Source organism: Pristiophorus japonicus, chromosome 7 (genome assembly GCF_044704955.1).
Source record: "Pristiophorus japonicus isolate sPriJap1 chromosome 7, sPriJap1.hap1, whole genome shotgun sequence".
Taxonomy (NCBI): domain Eukaryota; kingdom Metazoa; phylum Chordata; class Chondrichthyes; family Pristiophoridae; genus Pristiophorus; species Pristiophorus japonicus.
Window position 1 is genome coordinate 95,608,161 of NC_091983.1, and position 19,942 is coordinate 95,628,102.

Genomic DNA, 19,942 nt, shown 5'->3' on the forward strand with positions numbered 1-19,942 from the left:
ATCCCGACTCTTTGTTTTCTGTTATGTTCTGATAAATGGCCCGTTTGTGTCGTATATTCCATGTAATCCTATGCAGCACAGGTTTTTAAAAAAAAAAGCCATAAAGGTGCAAATCAAGCACTGGGGTTCATTTCTACAGGAATAGAATTCAAAAGCAATGAAGTTATGTTAAACCTGTATCGAACATTGTCTAATTGAGACGGTGGAGTGGCAATATGGCATTACTGTATGTATGCTTTTAAGTGGTTGCTGTTGCTGCCATTGCTGTAAAAGTTGTAAGATTTTCCCACGGACGAAAAGTCACCCACAAAGGAGTTCATAGCCCGCGAAGTACAAAAGAAAATTAGAGGGAACGTTGCTCGATGTGCAATTTGGGTTCAGCCAGGACCACTTGGTTCCATACCTAGCATAAAGGAAGACGATTGTGGTTGTTGGAGGCCAATCACCTCATGATGATGTCCTGAGGAACTTCTGCAGGACATTGCTGCATGAGTTCCTCAGTTACAGTGTCATAGGCCAGAAACTTAACTGGACCAGCCATATGAATGCAGTGGCTACGAGCAGGTCAGAGGCTGGGTGTTCTGCGACAAGTGACTCACCTCCTGACTCCCCAAAGCCTTTCCGCCATCTACGAGGCACGAGTCAAGAGTGTGATGAAATACTCTCCACTTGCCTGAATGAGAGCAGCTCCAACAACACTCAAGAAGCTCGACACCTTCGAGGACAAAGCAACCCACTTGATTCGCACTCTATCCAACACCTTAAACATTCATTCCCTCCACCACTGATGCACCATGGCAACTCGCCAAGTCTTCGTCTACCTCAACTCCCAAACACGCGACCCCCACCACCTAGAAGGACATGGGTAGCAGGCGCATGAATGCACCACCACCTCCAAGTTCCCATCCAAGTCACACACCATCCTGACTTGGAAATATATTGCCATTCCTTCATCATTGCTGGGTCAAAATTCTGGAAATCCCTCTAACAGCACTGTGGGAGTACCTTCACCACGCAGACTGCAGCAGTTGAAGAAGGTGGCTCACAACCACCTTCTCAAAGGCAATTGGGGATGGGCAATAAATGCTTCCCAGCTGCGCCCATGTCCTGTGAATGAATTTTAAAAACTCCCTGTGCCAAAGCATTCTCTGCTCTAACTACCTGCACATGAAGACATTTTTCCTAACCCCTCTGCTCACATAGCTTGTGACCATTTTAAATTGATGACTCTGTTACTGATTCCTCAGGCAGTGGAAAAAGTGTCTCCCTATTCACACTCTCAAAACTCAACATTTAAAAAAAAATCTATATTTAATTTCCTCTTGGCTTTCTCTGCTCCAGGGGAACTCGCTTGAGAATTTCAAGTCTCCCCATATAAATATAATTTCCCACCCCTATGCTATACACACTCCATAGCTTTGCTGTCCTTTAATGATAGTCATTAGTGGCGCCGCACCCAATCGCAAAGTCATTTGCGCCCAGGGGGTGCTAACAGGAGGCGCAAATAACTCAAATTTCTAGGCCTTAGACTTGACACCAATTGTTGGTTGCAATAATCTTTTTTGAGTTCAACTGAATCTTGACAAGCTCAATGTCTTGAGCAATAGTCATAGAGAAATGAACAATATTACCTACTTTCGCTCTGGATAGCAACGTAACCTTTATCAATTCTTTCATGCTTGTCTTTCTCTATGAATTGTGAAGGAAAGTTTTTAAGATAATTCATAGGCGGTCCCTCAAGCGAGGATGACTTGCTTCCACATGAGTTCACAGATGTTTCAATGAAAGACCCGATGTTCCAGTCCTGAACTCCAATTGAGGGGGTGGAAGATGCCTGTGCGTGGATCTTTTTTAACGTTTGGTGACCGTTGCACATCAGCCGTCACACGAGCTTGACAGTTAGGCCTTTATCCAGTGGCAAGGGTTGAACCAGAACGATTGGAGACCTGTTCTGCTACACGGACCTAGTGCGCACACATATCGCAGTGTAGGCAGGTCTGTGTTGCCCCTAGGCCCTCGGCTCTTCTAGGCCCCGTACCCTCATTTGCCACACCTTCGTCCACGATGTTCCAGGGCCCGGCGCTCCAGCTCTATTTATAGCCCCGACCTGCGGTGGTGTTCTCGCACAGCCATCGCTTAAAAGGAGTTTTTTTGTTAGTGTCCTAACTAATCTGTTGATCATTGTCTTGTTTGTTTGTAATGTAGACTAGATGTCATCCATAACCTGTAGAATTCCTGGAATCAGCAACTTAACCATTTTACTATTTCTAGCTATAATACAAGTCTACAATCACTTTACAAGTGAAAAGAAAGCAAAACCCGGAACCATATGTGATTAAACCAAATCGTAATCCTACATATATATGTATATAAGAATATATCTTGCATTCTCTGCTCTCACACTTGGACATAAAAGATCCATAGCACTATTCAAGGAAGAGCAGGAGCGTTATCCTGATCTTCTGGCCAACATTTTGCCCTTAACCAACATTTATCTCTCTGCTCTTCATGGCTTCTAGCTCGGCGCAGAATAGGTTCACACTTGTCGGAATAGAAATGCAGCTGATAACTGGAAAGAGTTCCTTTACAGCCTGCCATTTCTCCAAAGTAGTGGTCAAACCATTCAGACAAAATCAAGCTTCAACGTTGATAATCTTTGGTATCTTAAAGTTTCTCAGGTTCAAGGAAAGCCTATTGTTGTGTATAATATTGCATTTCCCCTCCAACAGAGGATTTTAAATTCCTCAACAGATGATTAAGACTGAAGATCCTGTAAAAACATTAATTTTGTTTTTATGCTTTGACCACTGTACTGGACCATTATCAGTTCTATCAGTATTTATCATGGCATAACAAAGCATCCCCATTGTATCATCTTAAAATTAAATGTCTTAAAAATGACCTAGCTGGGTTAGTTTCAGAAGTTTATACATGCTTTTCAGTTTATCGTCCACCTGCTTTCAATTGGGTTGTTGCTATTTAAAGTATATTTGCAAAACATTGAAATGAGCTGCATTTTGTTTGAAAAGAAGGCACCACCATTTTGACAGAGAACACAAGGATGAAATGTCATATATTTACATTGCAATTGCTTTGATAGATGATTGCCATTTGCCCTGACAGGATGCAAGCTTCTCCTGTTAAAAATGACACTGAAAGCGTCAGACACAACCCATATGTCACTGTCAAATTGCAACTTGAGCCGGTTTCAGCAGGGGCATTTGCTTCTATTTGCCTGTTTAATTGTTGGAAATTGTAGTGTACATCTTCAGGTGGACTATTGTGAAATAGTTACAACAATTCTAACAAATATGGGTAGGATATTGAATATTACATTGACCTTCCTTACTTTAGATAATTAACTTGATATGAGACTTGCTCTGTCATTGTATTGTTTATGCAAATCTCAAGACTTACTTAACTAAATTGTCATAGAGATGAATAGGAAGCAATTTTTGTTAACATTTTTAAATGATATAAATGCATGCATTAAGCTATACAATGTACCATGCCCCGTTCCCTCACTGTTCACTGTTCCAGAGAATGACACATATACATATAACCCTTGTTAAATATATGTTTCATGCAACTTTTCTATCATTTTACTAAAAATAGTTTTCATCATTGAGTGAATGTCACCTAAGATCAGTGAACCATATGATGAGGTCTGATATTTAATTACCAAAATATAATTTTCCACAATTCTCATTCTCTCAATTAGTTCTACCCATGTTAGGCTTACTCGTCAACACTTTGTTTTTCACAACTAATTTACTTTTAAATTTTGTGAGTAAACTTGTCAACGAGTCATTGTTTAAAAAAAAATCCAGTGTTCTTTATTTAAAATGGCTGTTATGCTGTTCATTGCATAAATTAAATGTGCATTCATTCAACTGCTCAATGTTAAACCCGTCATCACTGAGGTGAATTTCGGAAGCAAGCGCATAGCTTTTGTGCATTCAGGTTATTTCCTCCCATAAAATAGCAATTAAGTGTACGGTAGCATAGTGGTTATGTTACTGGACTAGTAATCCAGAGGCTGGACTACTGATCTGGAGACGTGAGTTCAAATCCCACCACGGCAACTGAGGAATTAAAATTCAGTTAATTAAATAAATCTGGAATATAAAAGCTGTATCAGACCATGAAACTACCGGATTAGCATAAAAACCTATCTGGTTCACTAATATCCTTTAAGGAAGGAAACCTGCCATCCTTACCCAGTCTGGTCTATGTGACTCCGACCCCGCAGCAATGCGGTTGACTCTTAACTGCCCTCTGATGGCCTAGCAAGCCACTCCGTTGTACCAAATCGCTACGACAAAGTCACTGTATCTTCACCACATGGACCACAGCGGTTTAAGGCGGTGGCTTCTCAAGGACAATTGGGGATGGGCAATAAATGTCGGCCTTGCCAGCGACGCTCCGATCCCGTGAACGAATAAATTAATTGTGTATCAAGGCAATGAATATACAAAGATTAGAAATTTGAGAAGTTAATTTAAAGAGTTTGTGGGCATAAAATTTAACCCAGACTGGTGGGGAATATGTAAAAATAATTTGGACAGACTTTACTCTATGCATATTAAGCACAGATCCTCAGCACAAGCTCACCACAGCTGGTACTAAATTCGTAATCTGATTACATAAGAACATAAGAATTGGGAGTAGCAGTATGGCCCCTCAAGTCTGCTCTGCCACTCAATAAGGTCATGGCTGATCTTCTGCCTCAGCTCAAAGGTAACTTTGATGGTATGAGGCGTGAATTGGCTAGAATAGACTGGCAAATGATACTTAAAGGGTTGACGGTGGATAGGCAATGGCAAACATTTAAAGATCACATGAACTTCAACAATCGTACATCCCTGTCTGGAGTAAAAAAACAGGGAAGGTGGCTCAACCGTGGCTAACAAGGGAAATTAAGGATAGTGCTAAATCCAAGGAAGAGGCATATAAATTGGCCAGAAAAAGCAGCAAACCTGAGGACTGGGAGAAATATAGAATTCAGCAGAGGAGGACAAAGGGTTTAATTAAGAGGGAGAAAATAGAGTACAAGAAGAAGCTTGCCGGGAACATAAAAACTGACTGCGAAAGCTTCTATAGATATGTGAAGAGAAAAAGATTAGCAAAGACAAACATAGGTCCCTTGCAGTCGGACTCGGGTGAATTTATAATGGGGAACAAAGAAATGGCAGACCAATTGAACAAATACTTTGGTTCTGTCTTCACGAAGGAAGACACAAATAACCTTCCAGAAGTACTAGGAGACCGAGGGTCCAGTGAAAAGGAGGAACTGAAGGATATCCTTATTAGGCGGGAAATTGTGTTACGGAAATTGATGGGATTGAAGGCCGATAGATCCCCGGGGCCTGATAGTCTGCATCTAAGAGTACTTAAGGAAGTGGCCCTAGAAATAGTGGATGCATTGGTGATCATTTTCCAACAGTCTATCAAGTCTGGATCAGTTCCTATGGACTAAATGTAACACCACTTTTTAAAAAGGGAGGGAGAGAGAAAGCGGGTAATTATAGACCAGTTTAGCCTGACATCAGTAGTGGGAAAAATGTTGGAATCAATTATTAAGGATGAAATAGCAGTGCATTTGGAAAGCAGTGACAGGATCGGTCCAAGTCAGCATGGATTTATGAAGGGGAAATCATGCTTGACAAATCTTCTGAAATTTTTTGAGGATGTAACTAGTAGAGTGGACAAGGAAAAACCAGTGGATGTGGTATATTTGGACTTTCAAAAGGCTTTTGACAAGGTCCCACACAAGAGATTGGTGTGCAAAATCAAAGCACACGGTATTGGGGGTAATATACTGATGTGGCTAGAGAACTGGTTGGCAGACAGTCGGGATAAATGGGTCCTTTTCAGAATGGCAGGCAGTGACTAGTGGAGTGCCGCAGGGCTCAGTGCTGGGACCCCAGCTCTTTACAATATATATCAATGATTTGGATGAAGGAATTGAATGTAATATCTCCAAGTTTGCAGATGACACTAAACTGGGTGATGGTGTAAGTTGTGAGGGGGACGCTAGGAGGCTGCAGGGTGACTTGGACAGGTTAGGTGAGTGGGCAAATGCATGGCAGATGCAGTATAATGTGGATAAATGTGAGGTTATCCACTTTGGGGGCAAAAACACAAAGACAGAATATTATCTGAATGGCGGCAGATTATGAAAAGGGGAGGTGCAACGAGACCTGGGTGTCATGGTACATCAGTCATTGAAAGTTGGCATACAGGTACAGAGGCGGTGAAGAAGGCAAATGGTATGTTGGCCTTCATAGCTAGGGGATTTGAGTATAGGAGCAGGGAGGTCATACTGCAGTTGTACAGGGCCTTGGTGAGGCCTCACCTGGAATATTGTGTTCAGTTTTGGTCTCCTAATCTGAGGAAGGATGTTCTTGCTATTGAGGGAGTGCAGCGAAAGTTCACCAGACTGATTCCCGGGATGGCAGGACTGACATATGAGGAGAGACTGGATCAACTGGGCCTTTATACATTGGAGTTTAGAAGGATGAGAGGGGATCTCATAGAAACATATAAGATTCTGACGGGATGGGACAGGTTAGATGTGGGAAGAATGATCCCGATGTTGGGGAAGTTCAGAACCAGGGGACATAGTCTTAGGATAAGGGGTATGCCATTTAGGACTGAGATGAGGAGGAATTTCTTCACCCAGAGAGTTGTTAACCTGTGGAATTCCCTACCGCAGAGAGTTGTTGATGCCTGTTCATTGAATATATTCAAGAGGGAGTTAGATATGGCCCTTACGGCTAAGGGGATCAAGGGGTATGGAGAGAAAGCAGGAAAGGGGTACTGGGGGAATGATCAGCCATGATATTGAATGGTGGTGTAGGCTCGAAGGGCCGAATGGCCTACTCCTGCACCTATTTTCTATGTTTCTATGTAACTCCACTTTTGAGACTGTACCCTTAAATTTCTTGATTCCCTTGATGTCCAAAAATCTATCGATCTGAGTCGTGAATATACTCAACAACTGAGTATCCACAGCCCTGTGGGCAGGAGAATTCCAAAGATTCACCACCCTCTGAGTGAAGACCTTTCTCCTCATTTCAGTCCTAAATGGCTGACCCCTTATCCTGGGGCTATGCCCTCTGGTTCTAGACTTGTCTGGCAGGGGAAACAGCCTCTCAGCATCTATCCTGTCAAGCCCTCTAAGAATTTTATGTTTCAGTGAGATCGCCTCTCATTCTTCTAACTCCAGAGAATATAGGCCCAGTCTACTCAATTACAGCAGGAACAAGGATGGCTGGTGTGTGACATAGAACAAAGATCATTCTGTTGCAAACTATTTTGAAGTGAAGGTTAAGGTACATTGGACAGAGCAGAGGGAGCTTTACTCCACATCGCATACAGGACCTACAAGTATTTGATATTACAGTGGGTGCCAAAAGTGGAAATTTGTTCCGATCACTAAAAATATGACTCGCCTTGATGAGATTTTATTTTCAAAAAAGGATTGTGAATAAATGTGTTATGCACTGGAGTGGCATAGTGGTTTGGAGAAGGGATGGGGGCGCGGGGGGACAGGTGAAAGAATGAGAAATCTGGTTCAGTTGCATAGCGCTGTGTTGCTGATCTCAGTTGTCCTGCTATACGAGCTACTGATGCAAAGCCAAGCTCTAACCACCTCCCCAGAGGGAGGTTGGGATAATGAGAGAACTTCATACCTGGGTGGCTCTTGCAGCTGGCTCAAATGTGATTGAGATGAGCCCAATGGAAAAAGTAATTTATGTGCCTGGTCCCAGGTAGTGCATTGCTGGGAGGACCTCCTCAGATCAAAACATTTAACGTTATCACAAAAATAAGTTCAGCAGTGCCTTTTTTAAAGAAAAAAATGTCAGTGTATTTTATAATATTCAGTACTAAAAACACTGTAGTCTGAATAAAGTTGGGTATCAACTGACCTCATGTTATTATAAAAATGTAGAAGATTATAATACATCTTTTTAAAAACAGGCCCATGCTCATGTGCAACATTTACTGTGAGTATATGTAGTCATTAAATACCTGCTTTTAATGTTCCCTGTAATGTTTTTTGGATGCGCAAATGTTGGCACATGCGTGGTTATTCCAATTGATAAGCCAGCAAGTGGACTACGCGGGAGCTCCAGACCTCTGTGCAGCTTATAGGCAACATTGCCTACATACATAATTGGAAGCCGCTTAACTAATTTACCTACATGGACTCAATTGCTGAACTCTGATTAAAGCACCAAGTTTTAAATCTGAGAAGGTTTTAAATGCCATCAATGATTGAGGCTCTTCAATTTTGCAGGTGCTTTGATTGGATGTAGTGACATAATTTCACAACAGGTGATTGAACGGCAAGGATTGGCAAATCACAGCATAAAGAGGACCATAAAGATGACCACTGTTGGGTTAGTTTATGTGGTAAGTCTTGAAAATTGTAAAGTGTGTGATCAATTAGAGTGCAACAAATATGATGTTGCTGGATGAAGATAGGATTACAGTTTGTGGTTAAAGCTTAATGTCGGGCAACAACAACAATTATTTGTTGCTCCTTGAACAGAAAAATGTCCCAAAGTGCTTTCTAGATAGCGATTGGGAATGAAGGCTGTGCTAGTAGCAGAGATTTGGAAATGGGGTGGAACATTTGATTGAAGAGATGGATTATGAAAAGATTTTTGAAGGTGATAAAAGAGGTGGAGAGACAAAGTGATCTCGAGAGAGTTGCAGAGTGCGAGAACAAAACAGCTGAAAGCTTTCCCACTAGCGGTGGGACAAAAGTGGGGAATGAATAGGAAGTCAGAATTGGCAGAGTGGCGCATTCAGGAGGGGTTATAGGGCTGTAGGACCTTGCAGACATAGGGTGGGGCAAGGCTGTGGACAGATTTACAGGTAAGAATAAATATCTTAAACTTACTACATATTGGGACGAGGAGTCAGTAAACAAGAACATGGCGAAGGAGACTTTCAGGGCCCCAAGACACAAGTTTTAGAGTTTTGAGTTTATGAAGGGAAGAGTATGAAACATAGAAACATAGAAAATAGGTGCAGGAGTAGGCCATTCAGCCCTTCGAGCCTGCACCATCATTCAATAAGATCATGGCTGATCATTCACCTCAGTACTCCTTTCCTGCTTTCTCTCCATACCCCTTGATCCCTTTAGCCAAAAGGGCCATATCCAACTCCCTCTTGAATATATCTAATAAACTGACATCAACTCTCTGCGGAAGAGAATTCCACAGTTAACAACTCTGAGTGAAGAAGTTTCTCCTCATCTTGGTCCTAAAAGGCTTACCCCTTATCCTTAGACTGTGATCCCCGGTACTGGATTCCCCAAACATCGGGAACATTCTTCCTGCATCTAACCTGTTCAGTCCCGTCAGCATTTTATATGTTTCTGTGACATCCCCTCTCATTCCTCTAAATTCCAGTGAGTACAGGCCCAGTCAATCCAGTCTCTCCTCATATGTCAGTCCTGCCATCCTGAGAATCAGTCTGATGAACCTTTGCTGCACTCGCTCAATAGCAAGAATGTCCTTCCTCAGATTAGGAGACCAAAACTGAACACAATATTCCAGGTGAGGCCTCACCTGTACAGCTGCAGCAAGACCTCCCTGCTCCTACACTCAAATCCCCTAGCTATGAAGACCAACATGTCATTTACCTTCTTCACCGCCTGCTGCACCTGCATGCCAACCTTCAATGACTGATGTACCATGACACCCAGGTCTCGTTGCACCTCCCCTTTTCCTAATCGGCCGCCATTCAGATAATATTCTGCCTTCGTTTTTTTTGCCACCAAAGTGGATAACCTCACATTTATCTACATTATACTGCATCTGCCATGCATTTGCCCACTCACCTAACCTGTCCAAGTCACCCTGCAGCTTCTTAGCATCCTCCTCACAGCTCACACCACCACCCAGTTTAGTGTCATCTGCGAACTTGGAGATATTATACTAAATTCCTTCATCTAAATCATTGATGTATATTGTAAAGAGCTGGGGTCCCAGCACTGAGCCCTGCGGCACTCCACTAGTCACTGTCTGCTATTCTGAAAAGGACCCGTTTATCTCGACTCTCTGCTTCCTGTCTGCCAACCAGTTCTCTATCCATGTCAGTACAATACCCCCAATACCATGTGCTTTAATTTTGCACACCAATCTCTTGTGTGGAACCTTGTCAAAAGCCTTTTGAAAGTCCAAATGCACCACATCCATTGGTTCTTCCTTGTCCACTCTACTAGTTACATCCACAAAAAATTCCAGAAGATTTGTCAAGCATGATTTCCCCGTCATAAGTCCATGCTGACTTGGACCGATCCTGTCACTGCTTTCCAAATGCGCTGCTACTTCATCCTTAATGATTGATTCCAACATTTTCCCCACTACTGATGTCAGACTAACCGGTCTATAATTATCCGTTTTCTCTCTCCCTCCTTTTTTAAAAAGTGGTAGGAGAGAGAAAACTGGTAATTATAGGGTGCTGCTTTTGTCTTGTGTTCCTAACCCCCCAAATCATCCAGTTTTCCCCCAAAGTATAATTATTACTTTTATATATTTTTAAAAAATCAACATGTAACACCTCACTGACAGTGAATTTCATCCAATGCTCTCTTTGGACCTCCTGTGCAGCTGACTTTTCAATAGGAAAAACTGCGCATGCGTGGTATTTTAAATGGGTCATACAGCCCCTTAAAGCGGCCGTGCACCCAAACAAAACGGGAACATTGATTCCACCTACCACTTTTTTCACCATTCCACCATTTTAACAATATTCCCTTGCAGCTTCTCTCGACATATATTGAAATCATTGGTGTACACAATGAACAAAAGCTTCCACACTCAATAACTCCAATCCCACCTTGATGACCTCCCATTAGGGATAGTGTTAAATCCAACCAAGAGGTATATAAATTGTCCAGAAAAAACAGCAAACCCGAGGACTGGGAGAAACTTAGAATTCAGCAGAGGAGGACAAAGGGTTTAATTAGGAGGGGGAAAATAGAGTATGAGAAGAAGCTGGTTGGGAACATAAAAACTGACTACAAAAGCTTCTATAGATATGTGAAGAGAAAAAGTTTAGTGAAGACAAACGTAGGTTCCTTGCAATCATAATCAGGTAAATTTATAATGGGGAACAAAGAAATGGCAGACCAATTGAACAAATACTTTGGATCTTTCTTCACAAAGGAAGACACAAATAACGTTCTGGAAATACGAGGAGAAGGAACTGAAGGTAATCCTTATTAGTCAGGAAATTGTGTTAGGGAAATTGATGGGATTGAAGGCCGATAAATCCCCAGGATCTGATAGTCTGCATCCCAGAGTACTTAAGGAAGTGGCTCTAGAAATAGTGAATGCATTGATGATCATTTTCCAATAGTCTATCGACTCTGGATCAGTTCATATGTACTGGAGGGTAGCTAATGTAACACCACTTTTTTAAAAAAGGAGGGAGAGAAAACGGGGAATTATAGGGGTCAAGTTTTGGTCTGAGTTGCTCCTATTTTTTTGGAGCAACTAGTTTAGAATGGAGTATCTTAGAAATTGCAATTCTCGCCATTTAGTTTGCTCCAGTTCTAGTGAGTAAGAACAGTTTCATTTTAGAACAGATTTTTTTTTCAAAAGGGGGTGTGTCCGGCCACTTACACCTGTTTTGCAAGTTTAGGCAGCAAAAACTTACTCCAAACTAACTTAGAATGGAGTAAGTGTAGATTTTTGTACACTCAGAAAAACCTTGCCTACACTTATAAATCAGGCGCAGGGAACGAGAGATTGGGGGGGGGGAGGAGGGAGGTTTACAAACATTAAACACTTCACTTTTACAAATAAAGAGCCATCATCAATAATAAATGATCAATAAACCAATCAATAAATCAATCCAAATAAATTAATAAAAATTAAAAAAATTAAAAATCACTCAATAAATAAAAAATTATTTCTACTCACCTACTGCAGCACCAGGGAGAAGGGTGGGGGGAAAGAGAAGAAGATTGGGGGGGGGGGTGGGGGAGAAGAGCGGAAGATGGAAGGGGGGGGTGGGAAGAGAGAAGACGATGAAGAAGAAGCCCTGCACGCAGCCGATGCCGGGCTGCCATCGTCGCTGACTCTTCGGGCGGGGCCTGCCCCAGTGAGATGCGGGCGGGCGGACCCCGCTGACAGCGACAATGCCGGCTGCCAGGAGTTCTTCGGGCGGGGCCCGCCCCCAGCGAGAGGGCGGGCGGGCCCCACCGCCCCGAGGTAAGGTGCGCAGGCCACTCGGCCGGGGATGGGCCGACGTCCCTTCGGCTTAGGATAGGGTCGTCGCCCCGGACAGGACGTCGACAACTACTGCACACCCACGCAGCTGCCAGCACTGTTTTCGGCACAGGGCTGTAGCTCCGCCCCCAGCAGCTCCTCCTGCGCAATGCCAAGGTGGAATTGGGCCCACAGCTATCTGAGAATCACAAGGTAAGTATTCGCCGCAATTTTTGTTCTATAATGATGTGCGCCATTCTAACGGGCGGCCGAAACTTGACCCCATAGACCGGTCAGCCTGATATCAGTAGCGGGGAAAATGTTGGAATCAATTATTAAAGATGAAATAGCAGCGCATTTGGAAAGCAGTGACAGGATCGGTCCAAGTCAGCATGGATTTATGAAACGCAGCAGCCAATTTGCACACAGCAAGGTCCCACAAACAGCAATGTAATAATGACCAGATAATTTGTTTTGATGATGTTGGTTGAGGGTTAACTATTGGGGAGGAAGCACCATCTGCTCTTTGAATAGTTCAATGGGATCTTTTACGCCCACTTGAGGGGGCAGATGTGGCCTTGGTTTAGCGTCTCATCCAAAAGACAGCCTCTCCAGCAGTGCAGCCCCCTTTCCAGGCCTCTGTAATTGCTTAAAAGCTGTTCATCTCTTACCATCTTCCAGTTCTGATGAAAGGACATTGACCTGAAATATTAACTCTGTTTCTCTCCCACAGATGCTGCCTGACCTGCTGAGTATTTCCAGCATTTTCTGTTTTTATTTTACAAGTGATACGGTAGAGGGCAGGAGTGATTACATGACAAAAGGGATAATGGTGCAAGGCAAAAGGGAGTGATAATGACACAAGTATAGAAAGAAAACATCACTCCAGTGGAGGTATAATTGGTTACAGCAGAATAGAAGAGGGGAAGGGAAACATGGAAAACCTAACAAAGAGGAGCAGGCTCCTGTGGCCCAGGAATGTGGTGGATGAAAGGCAGGTAGACTCCGGGGGTGTGGATCACCCCACCGACTGTGTAGGGGTTCTCCACCTCGAGCACCAGTCCTTACCAACTGAACACTCAGTGTCTCTGGTGCAACCATCCTCCATTACTACCACCTGCTGTCCGAGGGAAAATGGGAATGGTGGTTAAACTCCGTGTTAAGGCCGCAAGGCTGTAGCATGCCTAGTAGAAAGATAAGGTGCTGTTAGAAACAGGAATAGGTCATTCAGCCCCTCAAGGCTGTTCCACCATTCACTTAGACCATGGCTGATCTGTACCTCAACTCCATTTTGCTTAATACCCTTGCCTAACAAAAATCTATCTCCGTTTTGAATGTTTCGATTGACCTAGTCTCAACTGCTTTTTGAAACTGCAAGTTCCAGATTTCCACCACTCTGAACTCAATTTTGGCCAGGAGTTGCTAAGTTTTTGGAGTAACTTGGTTTTTCTGGCTTAACTTTAAAAATCCCCGTTTTCCCCAATCAATTTGCACCAGTGTAACTGAGTTAGTTACGATTTTTTTTTTTACTTTAGTTTTTTTTTCTCAAAAGGGGCGTTATCGGCCACCTACGCCAGTTCTGCCCATTTAGGCAACTTTGGCCAGCTAATAGTTACTCCATTTATACTAGGCCAGCGTATGTGGCCACTTCAGAAAACCCTTGCAGAGAGTTAAAGAAATCGGAGCAGGTAGGTACATCGGAGGCCATTCGGCTTGGGAGAAGGGCGGGAAGTGGAGAGGACCTGCCTGCATCTGAACCACCAAGCCTTACAAACCAACAAACCTTGCAAACAAAAAGTAATAAGAATTCAATAAGAAATAAAAAAATTGAAATAAGTCCTACCTGCATCTTCAAATCTGCCCGGGAAGGCAGTGGGCCAGCCGGTGTGGGAGGCCACTTGGCCTGGGCTAGGGACGGGCAGGAGAACTGATGGTGCTCCTGCTTGGATGATTTCTATCAGATCTCCTGCCCGCCCCTAGCCCAGGCCAAGTGGCCTCCCGGTGTGATCGATCTCTTCGAAATCACACCGGGAGGCCACTCAGCCTGGGCTAGGGGTGGGACGACAACGCACTGGGAGGGCACTCTGCCTGGGCTAGGGGTGGGAGCGATTCAACTGGCCGGCATTGGGTCCCACAGAGCGGCTGCAGCACGCACAAGGAGAGGCTGGAGGCGAGGAGCTACTGCGCATGCGTGGACACTCCACTGCGCCATGTGCAGATGTCCCGGCACTGTTTTCGGCACAGAACGCTGGCTCCACCCCCAACTCGACTGGCCATGCTGCGCGACTACAGGGAAGAGGCCGGACAGCAGCCAAAGTGGGAAGGAAATTTTTCGGCGCACTTCGGAACGGAGAAAAGTGACGCAACTCCGGTAAGTGCGCCAAAAAACAGGCTGGGCCTAAATTGAGGCCTTTGTGGAGAAGAGCTTCCTGACTTTAGCCCTGAATGGCCAAGCTCTAATTTTAAGGTTATACCCCCTTGCTCTGGACTCCCCCACCAGGGGAAATCATTTCTCTCTATCTACCCTATCAAATCCTTGAATCATCTTAAACACCTCAATTAGATCACCCCTTAATCTTCTGTACTCAAGGGTTTACAAGCCTAGTCTATGCAACCTGTCCTCACAAATTAATCCTTTAAGCCCCAGTATTCTGGTGGATCTGCACTGCCCTGCCTCCATGGCCAATATATTCTTCCTGAGGTGCGGTGCCCAGAACTGAACACAGTACTCGAGATGAGATAACCAGTGCTTTATATAACTGCAGCATAACTTCCACCCCTTTGCATTCCAGCCCCCTTGAGATGAAGGCTAACATTTTATTAGCCTTTTAAATTCTTTTTTGTACCTGTCGACTAGCTTTTAGTGATTTCTGTACATGCACCCCAAAATCTCTCTGCTCCTCCACAGTTCATAAGAATTAGGAGCAGGAGTAGGCCATACTACCCTTTGAGGCTGCTCTGCTAGTTCCTAGCTTAGTTCCTAGCTTCTTGCCATTTAGAAAATGTTCTAATCTATCTTTCTTCCAAATTTAGGCTGACACTCCAGTGCAATGCTGAGGCAGTGCTGCACTGTCAGAGGTGCCATCTTTCAGATGAGACAAACCGAAGCCCCGTTTGTGCTCTCCGGTGGATGTAAAAGATCCCATGGCACTATTTTGAAGAAGAGCTAGGGAGTTATCCCCAATGTCCTGGCCAACATTTATCCCTCAATCAACATAACAAAAACAGATTATCTGGTCATTATCACATTGCTGTTTGTGGGAGCTTGCTGTGTGTAAATTGGCTGCCGCATTTCCCACATTACAACAGTGACTACACTCCAGAAATACTTCATTGGCTGTAAAGTGCTTTGAGACATCCGGTGGTCATGAAAGGCGCTATATAAATGCAAGTCTTTTTCTTTTCTTGGGTCCAAACTGGATAACCTCACACTTCCCCATATTGAACTCCATCTGCCACTGTTTTGCCCACTCACTTGTAAATGTCCCTTTACAACTTTCTGCTCCCATGTGCACTACTTTTGTGCCACCCAAATTAGTGTCATCAACAAACTTGGATATACGGCTCTCTATTTCTTAATTTAAGTAATTGATAAATGTAATGAAAAGCTGAGTCCGCAGGACAGATCACTGCAGGACACCGCTAGTCACATTCTGCCAATTGGTGTACATACCCATTGTCCCTACTCTCTATCTCCTATCTCATAACCAATTCCTATCCATGCCGATAGATTGCCTCCAATTCCATGCGCTTCCATATTTGCTCACAGTTGCTTGTATGGAACTGTATCAAATGCCTGCTGGAAGTAGATGTAAATAACATACAAAGTCACTCCCTTATCTACAACATTAGTAACCTCAGCAAATCCAACTAGGTTAGTTAGATATGATTTACCCTTTACAACATGATAGTTTTCTGAAGTAATGTGTTCGAGAACCAACAAGAGGGCAGACCATACTAGATTTAGTACTGGGTAATGAGTCAGACTTAGTTAATAAACTAACAGTAAAGGAACACTTATCTAACAGTGATCATCATATTATAGAATTTAATGTTAGATTTGAAATGGAGAAACTTAACACGGTTACTAAGATTTTAGTATTTGGTAAGGCTAACTTTAACAGGTTGAGACAGAGACTGATGACACAAACTGGACAAAACTGTTATCGAGTAAAACTACAAATGAAAATTGGGAGACCTCATTGAATGAAGGAACATGCTCAAGAGGCTGAATGACTTGCTCCTGTTCCTATGCTGGCTCTCTGTGATCAGCTCATATTTGTCCAAGTGCTCAGTCACTCTGTCCCGAATAACAGATTCTAGTAACTTCCCCACAATAGGCGTTTGAGTAATAGGTCTATCATTTTTTGGTTTCTTTCTCCCACCCTTCTTAAATAATGGAGTGCATTGGCAATTTTCCAATCCAAGGATCAAGAGTTTTTGAAAATCACGACTAAGGTTTCTGCAATTTCCTCGCCTATTTCTTTTTATACCTTGGGGTGGAACCCACCAGGTCCTAGAGATTTGTCACTCTTTTGTCTCTATGGGCTGACTTTTGGCCACCATTCTGCACTGTTCTTTTGGCGTATGCAGCTTTTTTTTGGAGCAGACAATAATCTGCAAGTTTGGCCAAAGTTTCTGCGCCGTTCTAAAGTAGGTATGTCCAATTTTTTTTTTAGTTCCCGATTTATTTTTTACCTCACTGGGGGCGGTACATGCCGTGTGCGCCACTTGCCATTTAAACGAGTTTAGCCAAGTATGATTTTTTTCTAAAACGGCGCACTGCACCCATGTGAAAAACCTTTCCTAACTTGAGGAAATCGGCGCAGAGAAGATGCCATTGTTCAGCGGGTGAAGACAGGGCAGGTAGGTGGGGGGTGGGTCATTTCGACTCGGGATTGCAGCGGGCCAGTGCGAGGTACTTTCGGTCCGGGATAGGTGTGGGCCGGCCCGCTGCCATCCCAGGCCGAAAGGACCCTGCACCGGCTCGCTCCTATCCCGGGCCGAAAGGACCCCGCACCAGCCCGCTGCCATCCCAGACCGAAAGGACTCTGCACCGGCCCGTATTACCTCTTTGGCTGAGATTAACAATCTCACCTGGTCAAGGCACTGGAGAATGGATGGTGTCGTGCAGTCATGCTAAGTGAGCCAGCACCTCCAGAAGAGGAGGAGAGAAAATAAGGAGGGATGGGGGGGAAAGAAAGAGAAGTTTATGTGTTACAAATCCTGTGGGTTTCTCATGATAAGTCAGATAATACACGGGCGGGCCGGTGCGGGGTCCTTTCGGCCCGGGATAGGTGCGGGCTGGTGCGGGTCGTTTCGGACCAGGATACATAAGAACATAAGAACATAAGAATTAGGAACAGGAGTAGGCCATCTAGCCCCTCGAGCCTGCTTCGCCATTCAACAAGATCGTGGCTAATCTGGTCGTGGACTCAGCTCCACTTACCCGCCCGCTCCCCGTAACCCTTAATTCCCTTATTGGTTAAAAATCTATCTATCTGTGATTTGAATACATTCAATGAGCTAGCCTCAACTGCTTCCTTGGGCAGAGAATTCCACAGATTCACAACCCTCTGGGAGAAGAAATTCCTTCTCAACTTCGTTTTAAATTGGCTCCCCAGTATTTTGAGGCTTTCCCCCTAGTTCTAGTCGCCCCGACCAGTGGAAACAACCTCTCTGCCTCTATCTTGTCTATCCCTTTCATTATTTTAAATGTTTCTATAAGATCACCCCCTCATCCTTCTGAACTCCAACGAGTAAAGACCCAGTCTACTCAATCTATCACCATAAGGTAACCCCCTCATCTCCAGAATCAGCCTAGTGAATCATTTCTGTACCCCCTCCAAAGCTAGTATATCCTTCCTTAAGTAAGGTGATCAAAACTGCACGCAGTACTCCAGGTGCGGCCTCACCAATACCCTATACATTTGCAGCAGGACCTCCCTGCTTTTGTACTCCATCCCTCTCGCAATGAAGGCCAACATTCCATTCGCCTTCCTGATTACCTGCTGCACCTGCAAACTAACTTTTTGGGATTCATGCACAAAGACCCCCAGGTCCCTCTGCACCGCAGCATGTTAGGTGCGGGGTCGTTTCGGCCCAGGATAGGGTCATAGAAACATAGAAAATAGGTGCAGGAGTAGGCCATTTGGCCCTTCGAGCCTGCACCACCATTCAATAAGATCATGGTTGATCATTCACCTCAGTACCCCTTTCCTGCTTTCTCTCCATACCCCTTGATCCTTTTAGCCGTAAGAGCCACATCTAACTCCCTCTTGAATATATCTAATGAACTGGCATCAACAACTTTCTGCGGTAGAGAATTCCACAGGCTCACAACTCTCTGGGTGAAGAAGTTCCTCCTCATCTCAGTCCTAAATGGCTTACCCCTTATCCTTAGACTGTGATCCCCGGTTCTGGACTTCCCCAACATCGGGATCATTCTTCCTGCATCTCACCTGTCCAGTCCCGTCAGAATTTTATGTTTCTATGAGATCCCCTCTCATCTTTCTAAACTCCAGACCCAGTCAATCCAGTCTCTCCTCATATGTCAGTCCTGCCATCCCGGGAATCAGTCTGGTGCACCTTCGCTGCACTCCCTCAATAGCAAGAATGTCCTTCCTCAGATTAGGAGACCAACCTTTCGGCCCAGGATGGGTGCAGGCCGGTGCGGGGTCCTTTCGGCCCAGGATGGGTGCAGGCCGGTGCGGGGTCCTTTCGGCCCAGGATGGGTGCAGGCCGGTGCGGGGTCCTTTCGGCCCAGGATGGGTGCAGGCCGGTGCGGGGTCCTTTCGGCCCGGGATGGGTGCAGGCCGGTGCGGGGTCCTTTCGGCCCAGGATGGGTGCAGGCCGGTGCGGGGTCCTTTCGGCCCAGGATGGGTGCAGGCCGGTGCGGGGTCCTTTCGGCCCGGGATGGGTGCAGGCCGGTGCGGGGTCCTTTCGGCCCGGGATGGGTGCAGGCCGGTGCGGGGTCCTTTCGGCCCGGGATGGGTGCAGGCCGGTGCGGGGTCCTTTCGGCCCAGGATGGGTGCAGGCCGGTGCGGGGTCCTTTCGGCCCAGGATGGGTGCAGGCCGGTGCGGGGTCCTTTCAGCCCGGGATGGCAGTGACTTCAATTTCCAGCTCGGTCTCAGCCCTTCATCAGTTTCAGTTTCCAACTTCAGCCCTTCTGAGCATCCCTCGTTACCCTAGCAACATCAGTTTTTGGCGCAGGCTTTAAGCTCCACCCACAAAGCTTAAGGCCAATCTGCGCCGTTCCAAATTCAAAGTTAATTCTGGCGAAACTTGGATTTTTTTTGGGGGGCGCATTTGGGCCACTAAAAAAATCGGACGTACCTCTTCAACTGCGCCAAAAATCACCCATGTGGAAAATTGAGCTCATTATTTTCTCTCAAGTCTAGTAAGTTCTTCCCCTTGATTTTAGTGTTCCTCATATCTCTGGTACTTTATCCTCTTCCTCTACTGTGAATCCCTGAAACTCAGGCTTACATTGAGCTTGATTGGAACAGTATAGGAGGCCAAGGCCCGAGAGGTCAGAGTGGAGGTGGGATGGTGAATTAAAGTAGCAAGCAACTAGAAGCTCAAGGTCACACTTGCAAACTGAATGGAAGTGTTCAGCAAAGTGATCACCCAACCTGCATTTGTAATTATCTAATGGCATGTCTGCTCTTTGTTCTGAGAGAAATAGAAATTGTGGGGAGAGCGA

General features: G+C 44.8%; 1 protein-coding gene across 5 annotated transcripts in view; it reads left to right on the forward strand.

Annotated features, from left to right (window-relative positions):
- Positions 1–19,942, forward strand: part of mpv17 (mitochondrial inner membrane protein MPV17) — a 115,531-nt gene that overhangs the window by 54,499 nt on the left and 41,090 nt on the right. For 4 of the 5 annotated variants that reach the window (XM_070885145.1, XM_070885143.1, XM_070885147.1 and 1 more), the window contains exon 3: positions 8,306–8,421. In XM_070885145.1, the coding sequence (XP_070741246.1) occupies positions 8,306–8,421 (116 nt within the window). Of the gene's footprint in view, positions 1–8,305; positions 8,422–14,171; positions 14,608–19,942 lie in introns of those variants that run through there. The other variant, XM_070885146.1, reaches the window with a different exon arrangement.